The sequence below is a fragment of the Nomascus leucogenys genome, chromosome 7b (assembly GCF_006542625.1).
Source record: "Nomascus leucogenys isolate Asia chromosome 7b, Asia_NLE_v1, whole genome shotgun sequence".
NCBI classification, from domain to species: Eukaryota; Metazoa; Chordata; class Mammalia; order Primates; family Hylobatidae; genus Nomascus; species Nomascus leucogenys.
In genome coordinates, this window is record NC_044387.1 from 53,579,187 (window position 1) to 53,594,690 (window position 15,504).

At 44.7% G+C, this 15,504-nt stretch overlaps 1 protein-coding gene across 8 annotated transcripts in view; it reads left to right on the forward strand.

The window, feature by feature from the left end:
- The window catches only part of SEZ6L (seizure related 6 homolog like), a 213,887-nt gene extending 199,759 nt beyond the window's left edge, over positions 1-14,128 (forward strand). For 3 of the 8 annotated variants that reach the window (XM_030816001.1, XM_030816005.1, XM_030816008.1), the window contains 4 exons: positions 3,995-4,027; positions 6,120-6,234; positions 8,216-8,318; positions 10,809-14,128. In XM_030816001.1, coding sequence (XP_030671861.1) covers positions 3,995-4,027; positions 6,120-6,234; positions 8,216-8,318; positions 10,809-10,838 — 281 coding nt within the window. In that variant the 3' untranslated portion in view covers positions 10,839-14,128. The remainder of the gene's footprint in view (positions 1-3,994; positions 4,028-6,119; positions 6,235-8,215; positions 8,319-10,808) is intronic. The other 5 variants (XM_030816003.1, XM_030816007.1, XM_030816006.1 and 2 more) reach the window with 3 other exon arrangements.
- The last annotated feature ends 1,376 nt before the right edge of the window (positions 14,129-15,504 follow it).

The window sequence follows — 15,504 nt, forward strand, 5'->3', positions numbered from 1 at the left end:
TTCTCCTGCCTCAGCCTCCCGAGTAGCTGGGACTACAGGCGCCTGCCACCACGCCCGGCTAATTTTTTGTAGTTTTAGTAGAGACGGGGTTTCACCGTGTTAGCCAGGATGGTCTCGATCTCCTGACCTCGTGATTCGCCCGCCTTTGCCTCCCAAAGTGCAGGGATTACAGGCGGAGTCACCTCGCCTGGCCGTAAGCAGTTCCTAATAAGAGAACAAGGGGTCCTTTTGAAGAGCAATGAACGGTAGGAAATCCACAGTTAGCATTTAAGACAGCTGCCTTCCCTCATTCCCCCATAATTTTGACTAAGTCCAGCCCTGTGTTTGAATTTATTTTATTTTTAATAGAGACTGAGTTTTGTCATGTTGCCCAGGTTGGTCTTGAACTCCTGGGCTCAAGGGATCTGCCCACCTCAGCCTCCCAAAGTGCTGGGATTACAGGCATTAGCCATCATACCCGACCTGAATTTATTTTTGATAGCACAGGAAACCTGCTTTGTAGAGCTTAAGTATTGGGAAGTTCCTGGGTAAAGATTGCCTGTAAACCCTCTTAACTGTCACATGAACATTAACAGAAGTTAATTTGACATTGTTGATGAGTTTTCCGCAGGGGAGAAAAATTAGCAGGATTTGTTTTTTAAGAAACCCCGGCCGGCGCGGTGGCTCACACCTGTAATCCCAGCACTTTGGGAGGCCAAGGCGGGCGGATCACGAGGTCAGGAGTTCGAGACCATCCTGGCTAACATGGTGAAACCCCGTCTCTATTAAAAATACAAAAAAATTAGCCGAGCGTGGTGGTGGGCACCTGTAGTCCCAGCTACTCGGGAGGCTGAGGCAGGAGAATGGCGTGAACCCCAGGGGGTGGAGCTTGCAGTGAGCCGAGATCGAGCCACTGCACTCCAGCCTGGGTGACAGAACGACTCCATCTCAAAAAAAAAATAAAACAAACAAACAAAAAACACTAAATAAGAAAACCATGAAAAGGGCGACTTTGGCCTGGACAACATGTTTGTATCTGCCACAGTAGCTTTTCTAATTCTTCTTGGATTAATTGTGAAGGTATCTCATGGAACAAGTAGAAGAAATCAGAGTTTCAAATGGAAGGAGCAGAGTTTTCCTCTCTCCTCCATCCCTTTCTTTCTTCTCCAGAAGCCAGTGCTAATCACCTGAATTTCCAGCGTCCCACCTTTACCTAGCTTTATACACATAGACATATTTGGAAAGAGAGAGGGATGTTTGTTTTTGTTTTACAGAAAAAAAAAGAAAGAAAAAAGAAGGCTGGGTGTGGTGGCTTACACCTGTAATCCCAGCACTTTGAGAGGCTGAGGTGGGGAGATCACTCGAGCCCAGGAGTTCGAGACCAGCCTAGGCAAAATAGTGGGACTTCATTTCTACAAAAAATCAAAAAATTAGCCGGGCATGCTGACACACTCCTGTAGTCCTAGCTACTTGGGAAGCTGAGGCAGGAGCATTGCTTGAGCCCAGGAGGTTGAGGTTGCAGTGAGCCGTGATTGCATCATTGCACTCCAGCCTGGGAAACAGAGCAAGACGCTGTATCACAAAAAAAAAAAAAAAAAAAAAAAAGAGGGAGGGAGGGAGGTTCATATCATGCTGTACTCTGTGTTTTACTTATTACAAAAGTAGCGCCATGTTATTTTTTTATTTGCCACCCATCATTCCACACTTTGCTTGTTCCCCAGTGCATTCAGCCCTTCCTCTGTTGATGGAGACATCAGTTCTCTTCCAGTTTTTTGTTTGTTTTGTTTTGCCAAAAAAATCTTGCCCATGAATCCTTGGATGCTGGCACTTTTCATCCTGTGGGACAGATTCCTCAAAGCAGGACTGATGGTGTGGGCAAAGATCTGTGGATATCGAGTTGTCCTGGATGTCACCAAATCGTTTCCCACAATTGGAGCAATCCACACTCACCAACAATGTGTAATATGTCCATTTCTCCACCTCCTCGCCAGCACTGTATGTTTTCAATTTTCTTTTAATGCTGCCAAACTGAAAAGAAAACTACCATCAGAATATACACAAATGTAGCTGGGCATGGTGGTGTGCACCTGTAATCCCAGCTACTTGGAGGCTGAAGTAGGAGAATCGCTTGAAACCGGGAGGCCGAGGTTGCAGTGGGCCGAGATTGCACCACTGCACTCCAGCCTAGGTGACAGAGCAAGACTCTGTCTTAAAAAATATATATATATACACAAATGACAAAAAAAGGAAAAAAATAACAGGAAAAGATAAAAAGAGGCTCCATTTTGCAGGTGATCCCTGAAACCTCTCTTTTCTATGGGCTAGTATCTCTAGAAGCCCCACAAAGTGAATCAACTCACTGCCTTCTCCCACAGCTGTGATGGGATTGCTAGCAAGAAAGGCTCTCGGGAGACTCCTGCACCTTTCTTCCCTCTCCATTTCCACTCCTGAGATCTGTCCCACCACCAACTCTGTAAGGAAATGATAAATCACTTCCTCTTCAGGAAAAAACTGGGATGCATGACACTGTGGTCTGCAGGAGGGGAAGCAACTGAGTGCCAATGTGAGGCCACCTGACTGGGACTTGGGGCCCGGGGCTCCAGTCCAGTCCTGCTGTGGACCACCTGTGTGACCTTGAGTGAGCCCCCCTCCCTCTCTGACCTTGGTTTCCCTTTTTGTGAAATAACTGGGGGAGTCCAGATCAGAGTTTCTAAAGAGGAGCCAGTGAGCCCAACTGCTGAGGCACTGGTGAGACCTGCAGAGGTCCGCCGCTGAGAATACCGCTCTGACAAGTCCCAGGAATGGCCCAGGAATCTGCATTTAACATGCCCTGTGGGGTTCATGAGCACAGGACTCCGAGGGACACATGATTCGATGCCTCCTCCCAGTTCTAAGATTCCATGGACATTCACGCACTCCCACTCAACCACGGTGCAACTCACATCTTGGGGCGGGACCATCTGCTTCAATCTTTCCATTTTCTTGATGCCAAAGCTGCAGAGAAGTGTGCACTTAGTTAGCCAGCTAGCTTTTCAGCTGGTTTTGTTGTCATGGTGTGATGATGGCATAAACCAGAGAGTGACTTTAGCCAAGGCATGGATTAGGATGTCTTGGGATTGGGGACATCAGTATAGCTAAGCCTTTGATGGCCACTCCCTCCTATCCCCTAATGCTGCAATTTTTTCATCAAAGTCCTTCATGCTGGGGTTTTGCATTCCTGTAATAAACATCCATCCTTGTTGGTGTATTTTTGTGCTTAGCTACCATGATGACTGATGACAAAGATGGGGTGCCAGTCCCCATCATGTTGAACCTCCAGAGAAGTTTTACAAAAAACATAAATGATTAAAAATAGTTTCACATGGGATACAAAGCCTCATCAAATATAAAATGAATAAAAATGAAATTAGAGAGGTTTACATAGATAGTCTTCAAAACAGGACAACAGTTCCACCTCTGGCTGGATTTTGTATAAAGGTCTTGGGCCTCGCAATTCATTTGTGCTTTGCCCCACATGAAAATGATGAAAAGACCCTAACCACATAATTGAGAGCAGAAACCAGAGAGCTTGAGCAGCCCAGATTGAAATCTTGCCTCCATCACTGAGAAGCTGTGTGATGTCAGAGAAGTTGCTTCACTTCTCCGAACCTCTGTTTGCTCATCTGTAAAATGGGGATGATAATAGCATTGACCTAGCAAGATTGTTGCGAGGATTAAATGAGCAAATGTATATAGAGTTCTTGGCACAATTTTGGACACGCGGTGAGTGTTCAGTAATTATTCACTATCACTGTTGTTGATCTTGGGTCTTATCTGTCTCATCTTCTCTTGGGAACTTAGGAAGTGAATAGTCCAGGCACGTTCACTGATTATAGTGGCCCAAGATGAGTAAAAACATACCACTAACTTCACCAAAGCATGGCATGGGCTTTTGCATCTAATTTTTTGGCCTCATTTCATGCAAACGAAGTGAATTCACTTTACATTGACCAATGCTTCCTGATTTCTCTTTCAGTTAATCAAGACAGTTTTGAACATGCTTTAGAAGGTGAGTTCCAGAATGAAAAAAAAAAAAAAAGCTCAATAAATCCAACTAATAGCACAAAACAAGGGCAGGTCTTTGAATATCTTTAGACACTTAAAAAAATAAATTCTACCTTCAGACTGCCAAAGATAATTTTAAAATAATATTGTAAGGGAAAAAAAAATATGGGATTTGCAAGTCAGGACCCTAACAATAACTTGAAAGGGATTCAACAGCTGTTCTATACATGGTAACAGCAATGAGATAAGGAAAGCTTGGAGCCCATAAGCCTGAGAAAGGCATAGCCCTATTGTAAAACTTTTCATGATGCCATTCTAGAAGGGGAACTAAATCTAGTAACGTGTCACCTTCCATGCCGAGAGTCCTCCTGCTTTCCAGAGGGAAGAGTCTGCCCTGGAAGCATTCGATGGTCCATTTTTCCCTGAGTCTTTTTTCCCCTCAACATACCCACCCCTTCTCCCATCTCTCCTTACTTCAGCTCTCCTTTTATTAGAAATTCCCAAATGAGACTTATTAATGAGGAGCAGATGTTAAAATCTATCCAGGATTTTATTTCAGTTTTGTTTTCATTATGTGGTTCCTTCCCTTTCCAACCCCTCCCGTGTGTAAAATGTCCAGTGTTCTATGTCACCGCTATTGAATTCGGTACAAAACCACTCACCGGGGCTGTGATGTAAAATATATACTGTACTATATTACTGTGTGTGTATATATATATATATATATATGTAAATACAAATACAGTATATTATAGTATATATTTAAAAATATATACTGTAATATATTGTTTCTTTTTTTAATGTTTTTACCCAATCAAGCAGTTTTTATTATTCCTGGAGCCATCTTTAGCATTCTGACAATAATGAGTTCACTTAGAATCTGGGGCTATGTAAATTACACTTCACTAGTGGCTGTTCCTTGTAACAGACAACACTTGAATCCAAGCAGGTGGAACCAGGGCTCAAATATAAGTGAAGGAGCATGAATTATACACTCCACTTGGAAAATAGAGGGCACTTCGTGTTAGTCTCCATTCAGAGTATCCTTTTTCTGCCTTTTGCCAACCAATGAACCATGAGAACGTCTCAAAGGGCTGGGGTTGCTCGGAGCTTATGAGAGCCATTGTAACGTTTTGTGCTCATGCATTTATTGTGGGTATTAGGATTGATTTTTCAGACCCCGTAAAGTGGTGGTTAATGGGTTATAGATTGGTGTACAGCCAAGCTCCATTAGATGTGACCGTGGAGAATGGCAGAGGAAACCTTGAGGCCAAGTTTCTAGAAGGAATGTAGGATCCCCCTTTAAGCTATGCTGGGAAAGCAGCCCTCTGCCCCAGGCTCCTGCAGCAGCTGTCATAGTTCTTGCAATTGCCACAAACAATGGGAGGTTGAGAGAGCAGCCGGGAAATGTGCAGGAGTAGCCTCTGGGAATCAAAACGGGCCTTCACATTTGGGGTGTCATTGGGGTGTGCAAGACAGACAGCTGTCCCCAGTGCTCAGAGCCCACTCGTGGACTGGAGAGTGGAACTCAAAAGGTCTAGGAGGGGCCGTCAGTCTGCATGCAACAAGCTCCCCAGTCCACAGGTGAGCACCAGGTCTGAGAATCCCTTAGAAACCTTGTGGCTGACTACCAGCACCGTTCAACTCAACAACACACACAAATCCAGATTCGCCCTCCACTCCTGCATCTGGGGTCCAGACGCATTCCTGTTTCTCTTCTCCACTCCATGGAATGTCCAGCAAATCTGCTTTCCCAGTTACTGAATTTGGGATTTTCTCCAAGTCTTCCTGTGAATTGAACTTTAATCAGATTTTAACTGTAGCCCCCCAAAAATGGGAATGGTGCGATTGGGTTTCAAACAGTGTAATTCTCTGTAGCTCCTATGGCCAACCCACCAAAGGATGAGTCTGGGACTCCTTGCAAGGGACCACCACCATTTCCTCTAGTCTTTGGTGATGGCTCTGCAAGGTCTAAGGCCCTCCCAGAGCCTTAGACCTTGGAAAGCTGTCTCCAAAGGGTGGAGAACTGGGTAGTTGGGCACTCACTGGGAGTTAGCTACCTGGGAAATGAGGACCTCACTGGCTCCTGTGTTCAGTAGCAGAAGCAGCAGCAGAGACGTCGCTGGAAGGGGGGAACATGGCCCTGGCTATCTTCATTCCGGTCCTCATCATCTCCTTACTGCTGGGAGGAGCCTACATTTACATCACAAGGTAGGGAGCTGATGGGGGAGACGACTGCCAAGCACTCAGCCACCAGTACTCAGAGGGACTGGGCGGTTCACCTCTCTGAGCCTCAGGGTCTCCACCTGGAGCTCGGGCATAGTGGCATTTGTGTGATCTCAGAGATGCCCAGATTCAGCCCAAGTCTGTGGGATAAATATTTACATTGGGCAATTATGAAGCCTCCAAGCCAGTAAGACAAATACTACTCCTGCCCTCAGGGAGGTTATGATTTAGTGGGGGACACAGACATGACATATTGCCAGGCACGTTGATTCGTTCCTTCCATCACTCACTCACGCATTCACTCATTTATTCAACAAATATGTATTGACAATCTGTTGTATATTAGACATTGTCCCAGATGTTAAGGGTCTAGAAACTTGCATTTGATGCAGAAGGAAGATATTAAACCATGCCCCAAAATAGCCACTCATTCATTCACATTCACAGTTGTTGAGCCCCTACTAGGTGCCAGGCAGTTTTCTCGGTTCTAGAAACATCATTTGTGAAAAAAAAAAAAAGAAGGAAATATTTGCCCTCCTGGGGTTCAGGTTCTAACAAGGAAAGATAGAAAACAAGCAAAGTATATAAGAAAATATATAGTGTTAGAAACTGATAAGTGCAGGAAGAGAAGTCTGGGAGGGGGCAAGAATTCTGGAACAGAAGTGGTGGTGGACTTTTAAATAGCGTAGCTAGAGGAGGCCCCACTGAGAAATGACATTTGAGCAAGGACTTGAAAGTGATCATGAGAAACCTACGCAGGCCAGGCATGGTGGCTCACACCTGTAATCCCAGGACTTTGGAAGGCCAAGGCAGGCGAATCACTTGAGGTCAGGAGTTCAAGACTAGCCTGGCCAACATGGTGGAACCCCGTCTCTACTAAAAAAATAAAAAAATAAAATTAGCCTGGGCATGGTGGTGGGTGCCTGTAATCCCAGCTACTTGGGAGGCTGAGGCAGGAGAATCACTTGAACCTGGGAGGAGGAGGTTGCAGTGAGCCAAGATCATGACACTGCACTCCAGCCTGGGCAACAGAGCAAGACTCCATTTCAAAAACAAAAGAAATCTATGCAAATATATGAATAGCATGTGCAAAGGTCCTGAGGCAGGAACGTGACTAAAATAAATCATCCCTGCCCTTATGGAGCCCACAGTCTACTGGGGGCAGGGTAGAGTAAATACACAAATAAATTATAACACACTAAGATAAACACAATGAAGGAAATAGGTCGGTGTGGTGAGTAACAGAGAAATCACCTTTAAATAGGTGGTCAGGGGCCAGGCATGGTGGTTCATCCCTGTAATCCCAGCACTTTGGGAGGCCAAGGCTGGAGGACTGCATGAGCCCAGGAGTTTGAGACCAGCTTGGGCAATGGGCAATATAGTAAGACCTCGCCTATTTACAAAAAACAAACAAACAAACAAACAAACAAAAAAACACTTAAAAAGTTAGCCAAGTGTGGTGGTGCACGCAGGTAGGAGAATCACTTGAGCCCAGGAGGCAGAGGCTGCAGTGAGCTGAGATGGCACCACTGCACTACAACCTGGGTGACAGAGCAAGACCCTGTCTCTAAATAAATAAATAGGTGGTCAAGGAAGGCTGATCTAAGGCAATATGGCATGCAGTAGGTGCTCAATAAATGCTCATTCTTGTTCTTGTTTCCCTTTGCATTCAAGAGGGACTTGAATGACCTTCCAGGAGAAAACAAATTAAGCTCCGCCCCCCTCCCTAGTAAGGGGAGATCACAAGTCTTTGGTTCTCGCTGCCTGGGTTGCAAGTTGAGAGCAATTATGATTCCTGCTTTCACCTCACTAGGATTCTCGCCTGCAAAAGGCTGTTTGCACACATCCTCGTTGTCATTCACAGAGGTGCCGCTGCTCAGGAAGTGGCACCAACTGTTCCCGTTCAATATTGTAATGTGTCTCCTAGCTGGGGAGAAGTAACTTCTCCCTCCTTTCTCTCCCCCAGATGTCGCTACTATTCCAACCTCCGCCTGCCTCTGATGTACTCCCACCCCTACAGCCAGATCACCGTGGAAACCGAGTTTGACAACCCCATTTACGAGACAGGGGTGAGTTGGTCTCTCTCGTCTCTTCCCAATTCCCTTCCTCTTTGCTCTGAATTCGCCAACAAGAAGACAAAACATTTCATTTCCTATTGCTCACAAGAGGCACAGCCAGTGGTCCTGTCTTATCCCCAAGAAGAGCCCTGAAGAGATAAATGCTGGGAGAACCCAGCTCTCTTTGCAGGTGATTGGTGCTGAGGATGAGCCTAGGAGGCTGATTACTGTCAGCAGAACACCCACAGAAAAAAAAGGCTGCACCCAAGACCCACAGAGAGCAGACCACCGGTGGCCTGGTGGCAACGTGCAGCATTCCCACACATCCCACTGGGCTCCACCCTTTATTCAATGGCAGTGTGAAACATCCCTGCACATTTGAGTGTCAGGCCCTGTTTTAGGTGCTAGGAACATAGTCATGAACCCCAATAGACACAGATTACACCATTAATGAGCCTACTGTCTTGTGAATTATTATTATCAATAATAATACATGCCATGTGCTGGGCACTTTAAATGCATAATCTCCTTGAATCCTTGCAGCTCTCTGCAATAGGTTCCACAGTTATCTCTAATTGATTGATGAGGATATTGAGGTCCAGAGAGAGGAAAGAATAATTTGGCCAAGGTGGCACACAGCCAGGATGCACAGCCTGAAGCCAGGATGCAAATTCAACCTGACACTCTTAATCATGATGCTATCTTGCCTCCCTCGAACCTCCAACAATCCGATGTGCCCATGAATATTTTGATTACAACAAATAATACTTTTTAAGGACTATGAAAAAATTGAACAGGGCACTAGGAGAATGTATAACGGGGACACTTAGAGGGAGCTGGGGAAGGCATCGTTGAGAAAGTGAGAGTAAAGCTGAGACATGGGAAGTGGGTAGAGCTTGGACGATGGGCTGAAGAAGATGCCAGACAGAAGGGAGAGCATGGGCAAAGGTCCAGGGCACATGCGAGGAAGCGAAAGGCTGATTATGACTTTGCAAAACCACCATCCTTCAAATTCACTGCGTAACGACGTGCAGCCATCTCCCAACGTTTGGGAGGAATAAACCTGACTTGTTTCTTATCCTGCTAACCTTCCTTCACCTCCACTTCCTCTGATCTCCCGTGTTAGTTATCTATTGATGTGTAACAATATTACTGCAAACTTAGGGGCCTAAATTAACAACATACATTTATTATCTCATAGTTTCTATAAGTCAGGAAGCCAGGCACAGCTTAGCTGGACCCCCTGCTTTATGGCTCACAGGCTACAAACAAGGCAGTAACTGGGCTGCAGTCTCATCTGAGGCTCAACAAGGGAAGGATCCACTTCCAAACTCACATGGTTGTTGACAGCATTCAGTTCCTTGCAGGTTGTTAGAATGAGGGCCTCAATTTCTTGCGGGCTGTCTTCTAGGGGCCACCCTCAGTTTCTTCCATGTGGGCCTCTCCATAGAGCAGCTCATGACATGGCAGCTGGCTTCTTCGAAGCCAGCAAGAGAGAGAGAGTCATCTTGGAAGACAGAAGTCACAATCTTGTGTCATGCAAACATGGAAATGACATCCTAGCACCTGTGTATTCTCCTAGTTAGAATCAAGTCACAGGCTCTACCCACCCTTAAAGGGAGGGAAGCCCACAAAGGTATGAGCTCCAGGAGTTGGGGATCATGGGGACCACCTTGGGGCCTGCCCACCACAATCCCATGTACCATGAAGCATGGATGTGATTGCATATCTGTGTTGGCTGAATGGGAGCTGGAGACTTCCATTAAAGCATGTGACAGTGACAACTTCCAGGGCTGAGCCTTCTTCTATCTCCTTGCTCCTTGTCCCTGGGGCTTGGAATACATTACTCACACTCCATAAATATTGAAGAAATCAAACTACCCCTATGTTGTAGTCATTTCACATGGCAATAGTAGATTAGGGCATATGTTATTTTGCATTCTATGTAGCTTGCTTTGAAATCATGGGAAAAGGTCAGACTGAAATAAAGGAGAGTTTTAGAGACTAGAAGTGAATGAATACTTATTAGTAGAGTGTATCAGTGACCTAGAGCTATAGTAATGCTGAGTGACAAAGATCTCTGAACTCAATGGCTTAATGCAACAAGCATTCATTTGCTCATCAGTCTGTGGGACAGCGTTTTAGGCTTATTTCAGCTGGATGGTAATCCTGGCATTGGCTGGTTGATGGCTGGGTGACTCAGCTCTGCTCTCTGTGTCCTTCATTTTCCTGAAGAGACTAAAGCCTAGCAGGGCACGCCCTGCTCATGGTGATGACAGATGGACAGGATGTGAGCAGAAACACACAAGCATGTTTCAAGCAGCTGTTGTACGCCATTTCCTTATAACCCATTGGCAAAAGCAAGTCAGGGTCAGAGTGGGAGGGCACTGCAAAGTCACGACCAAGGTCATGGACATATGGAGGTGCAAAGAACTGCATCCCTGTATGTATATCCCTCTACCACACAAGCGTTTGACAAATCCGTGCTTCTCTCTCTTGCAGGAAACCAGAGAGTATGAGGTTTCTATCTAAAGAGAGCTACACTTGAGAAGGGGACTTGTGAACTCAACCACAGTCTCCTCGAGACATTCATCCAGAGACCATGTGGCATTTGATTGAAACCCCAGAATGTCGACTGTCTTTTCTTTAGACTCTTTATTGAAGGTTTACTGTTTTCTTCCCTGTATTTATTATATTTAAAAGTGAAATAGGTGTGGGTTTGGATGTTTCGCGGCCTCAGCCAAATTCATGTTACAGCCTCAATTCTGAAGGCAGGTGGAAGACTTGCAAAATGGCAAACCGCGGCAGCAAAAACACAAAACAACAGATGGAGTTTCTCCCATCAGCAATGCCATGCTAAGGCTGCATCGAATTGCATGCATCTTTGGGAACCATGCCCATGGTGTTTTCAGTACAAATCTAAGTCCCAAGATTAGGTTGGAAAGGGTATTTCTTGTTGGCTTAGTTTGGGTTGGAATTTAGCATGGGTACTTAAACCCATTTGGGGAGCTGTGCTCCAAAACAAATTCTGTGTCCTCTCTTCCCATTTTGCCAGCTTCTGAAAGGTTTTTCCACAGCCCCTCCCTCTCGTGGTTCTTCTGAAGGTAGCAAAGGTGTTATGTAAACATTGTCTTTTACCACTCTGGCCTCGCTGGACAGCGACAAAACAAGAAAACGTTTTCTTTCTAAAAAGGTGATAAATGACCAAAGGGAATTTTTCAGAGAAAAATGAGAGATTTGAGAGTTCCAATGAAGAATTGGGTGAAGGGGATCATTGGGTAAGGGAATTTGGTTAATAAAATGTTCTTTTCTTTGACACTCTTTCAACGATGAAAGAGCACGTAATTTATGCTACGAGTGCCAGGATCGATCACCATGTTCAGCAAGCCACTCTCAAGCTGTGGTAATAAACACACAGGCTTGGGAGGCACCAGCGGCCCCACTCATACAGTGACAATGATTTGTGATGGGAAAAAGGAGGTGCCATGTTTGGAAATCTAGGGGTGAGCTCTGGTTTCTCCTGGGGTTCTGGAATATCTCAGCCCTCAAAATAGAGGAGACTCAAGTGCACTGATTCTCTAAAAGGTGTCATCTTCAGAATATACTTGCCATCAAGCATTTCAGGGGGCGGGAGGGTCCTATGAGAAGAAACTGTTTTTCTATTCTCTGAAGCTGTCTGGATGTTTGAGGGTGGTGTGAATGCTGACTGAGGAGGTGCGGAGAACAGGGGCAGGGGATTTTAAATCACAGCAAACCGTCCAGTGGAATCCTGTATCATCTGATCTGAACATCAATGAAGACAGAGAGAGGAATTTCATTCAGAAAGGGTTCCATAGCCCCACATCTAATCACATGGGCATTCCTCTTATTTTATCAGGGTCTGTTTTCCCCCAACCCAGTGAAACCAGTGAGTGTGTGACTCTTTGGAAGATTATTTTCTAAATACAGGTATAAAGAGAAGGTGGAGGGTGCGGGTGCATGGAAGAAATAGTATGTGTGAAGCAGATTCACCTCCCTGGGACCGGTGACATGTTGGTGACAGTCAATGGCTTGGACAGGCACACGGGCTCAGTGGCATTTGGAACCCTCTTTGGTGCCCTCCCATTCTCTCTGGAATTGTTTCAAGTCTGCTGGTTTTCAAACAAGCAAAGACTTTTCTGGCCATAGGGAGAATAGCGGGGAGTCTATGTTTTCGCGGTTACATTGGAAATATCTTAAGCAAGATAGGGAAAGTCGGTTTTATGCACACATGTACCCTCCTTGCCAGCAGGAACTCAGACTTCAATCTTGGGGGTCTAAGACCAGAATATTTTCCTTCTGCCAGAAAAGAATCTTGCACATATACTCCTGAAGGCATGCATGTGTGGTCCATGGCAAGAAATAGCTAAAGGCTGCTTTCCAGGACCCAAAGCCCCATTTAATGCAAGAACCAGAGAAGTGTTCTAGGCCATTAGTGAACAGTGTCATGTTTGGAGAAAGATAACACAAATCATGTAACCTTTCCTTAGAAGGCAGAACCCAATCCATTTTATTTGATGCTTATTCTAACCCTAACCCTGGGTCACCTGGAATGAAGAACTCTATTAATAATATTTGATTTTACAACGTATTATGGTTATGTGAAAACTAAACATTTGCCTTTTATAAAGACTGACAAAATATAAATCTTTATTCTAACCCTATCCCCAAAACTAGCCAGGCCACACCCCAGATGTTCTTATTGACTATTGGAAAGATAGAAAAGACGTTGGGTTTTTTGTTTTTTTGTTGTTGTTGTTTTTTTCAGAAGACCAGTGTCTCAGTTCTGTCTTAGTAGTACCACACCTGTAACCATGTTTTAAAAGTTTGTTTTAGCCTAGAGACAGATCATACGAGTTCAACAATGTACAGTGTGATTGAAAAGACAGGATGGTGTCTATTTTTCTTTTTAAAATATCTGAATGTGTATTTGTAATACATAAAGGTAAAAAAATAATAGTGCCAAAAATGTGCAAGGCATCTCATTACAGTTCATATACGTCTGTTTTTATAAGATCAATATTAAAACCCATTGGGATTAAATATTTTTGAATAGGATACACTCTTGAGAAACTCGAGAATGGACTGAGCCTTCCTACAAGCCACTCTTTGTTTTTAAAACAGTGGGGAAATACGTTTACAGAGATTGTGAGCTTCAGAGAATGCATGTGATGGCGTGTATTACATGCTAATTCATATAAGCTGTATCTGTCAGCTAACACCCTGTGCTTTAAAAATGCACACACTCGACCCTCTTTAGCTTGGAGCTCAGCTTTTTGCTTTTTTTTTTTTTTTGTAGAATTATTTAGCTAACATAAGTATTCTGATCGCTACCTGATGGCCATTCTTACTTAGTTTCATAGATGTGCTTTAACTATGATCCTTTGAAGCTCACCACTTGGAGAGCCTACAGAACCTCAGGCTGATAGCTTTGAAGACTGCCAAACAGCCCAGAAGGAAGCAAAGCGTCTGCATCATCAGGAGGGTTGTATAAGAAGTAGTGATTTGGCAAATACGTGGGTAGCTTTAGGCTGAAGCAGGGGCCTCAAGCAAAAATGCCCTTCGAGTGAATCCAAAGGGCATGACCTTCCTATGTCCTTGACTAGGCATGACGAGTCATTTGAGGTCAGATATTATTTGAGTTGTTCAGCACCCCCAAAGGTAGGCATTCTCCTGGGAAATTTTCATTTCCATTTTATCGCCAAACAGAATAAAAAGCAAAACAAACTTTCTAAGCTAGAATAATGAAATTAAGTCATTTTCCACTTTGTATATATTGATGCTAATAAAACAGATGAAAAAGACTCAAGTGTGTGGGATTTTTGTTACAGACACTTCAGGATGGCACCAAGTGGAATGTTTCCAGTTTCTGGGGACTGGGTTGGGGTAACACCTACAGATACTTTGAATGCTAAGACAGGACATCCCACTCTGGAATGGTTCTGGGACCTTCAAGGGATGTTTGGGACAACATGGGTTTGACGGCACTGCCATCATCCGATGTTCCACCATCCTCCCTGTCTTAGCTCAGCCTGTCATAAGAAAATACCACAGACTAGACGAATTAAACAACAGAAACCTGTTTCTCAAAGTTCTAGAGGCTGAGAACTCCAAGATCAGGGTACCAGCCAATTCAGTTCCTGGTGAGAGCTCTCTTCCTGGCTTATAGATGACCTTTGTGCTGTGTCTTCACACAGTGGAGGGAAGGGAAAGGGCAGGAAGGAGGGGAGGAGAGGAAGAGAAAGAGGGAGAGGCAGCTGTTCCTCTTCTTAAAAGGCCACAGTCTTATCAAATGAGGTCCAATCCTTATGACCTTATTTAGCCTTAATTACCTGCTAATGGCCTTATCTCCAACTACAGTCTCATTGGGGGTTAGAGCTTTAACACATGAATTTTGGAGGGGCACAGTTGTCTATAGCATTGCACACCTGGCACCCCCAAAATGTATGTCCTTCTTGCATGCCAAATACATCCACTCCAACAGCCTCCAAAGTCTTAACTCTTAACACCATCGACTCGTCTAAAGTCTCATCTAAATATCATTTAAATCAGGCATGAGTGAGACTCAAGGTATGATTTATCCTGAGGCAAACTGCTCTCTATCTGTAAATCTGTGACCCCGCACAAGTTATGTGCTTCCAAAACGCAATGGTGGGACAGGCATAGTACAGACACTGCTGTACCAAAAGGGAGAAATAAGGAAAGAGGAAAGGGGTGTCGGGTTTCAAGCAAGTGCAAAACCTAGCAAGGCAAATTCCATTAGATCTCAAGACTTGAGAATAAGCTTCTTTGGTTTGATGCTCTGCCCTAAAGGCCCACTGAGGTGGCAGCATCACCTCCACGGCTCTTTCAAGCTGCCCTGTTCACACAGCTTTCTTCAAAGAGCAGCCCACTCCTGAGGCACTGGATGGGATTGTCCTGGCTGAAACCAGAGACACAGCCCTACCCTTGAAAACAGAGGAGAAAACACCTTGGTTCTGGGACCTATGGTAGCAGTGGCACCCCTGATGATTCCTTAATCACCTTTTGGTTCATTCTTAGCACACATTCGCAGCTGATGGCCCTATGGTTTGGTTCTGTAGACTACAAGAAGGTTGAGAGTTATCCTTCACTCTGTCCTGCTTTCTCTACTCCCTTTAGTTCAAACTGGCAGTGTCTTCACTGGTATAATTCCATTCCT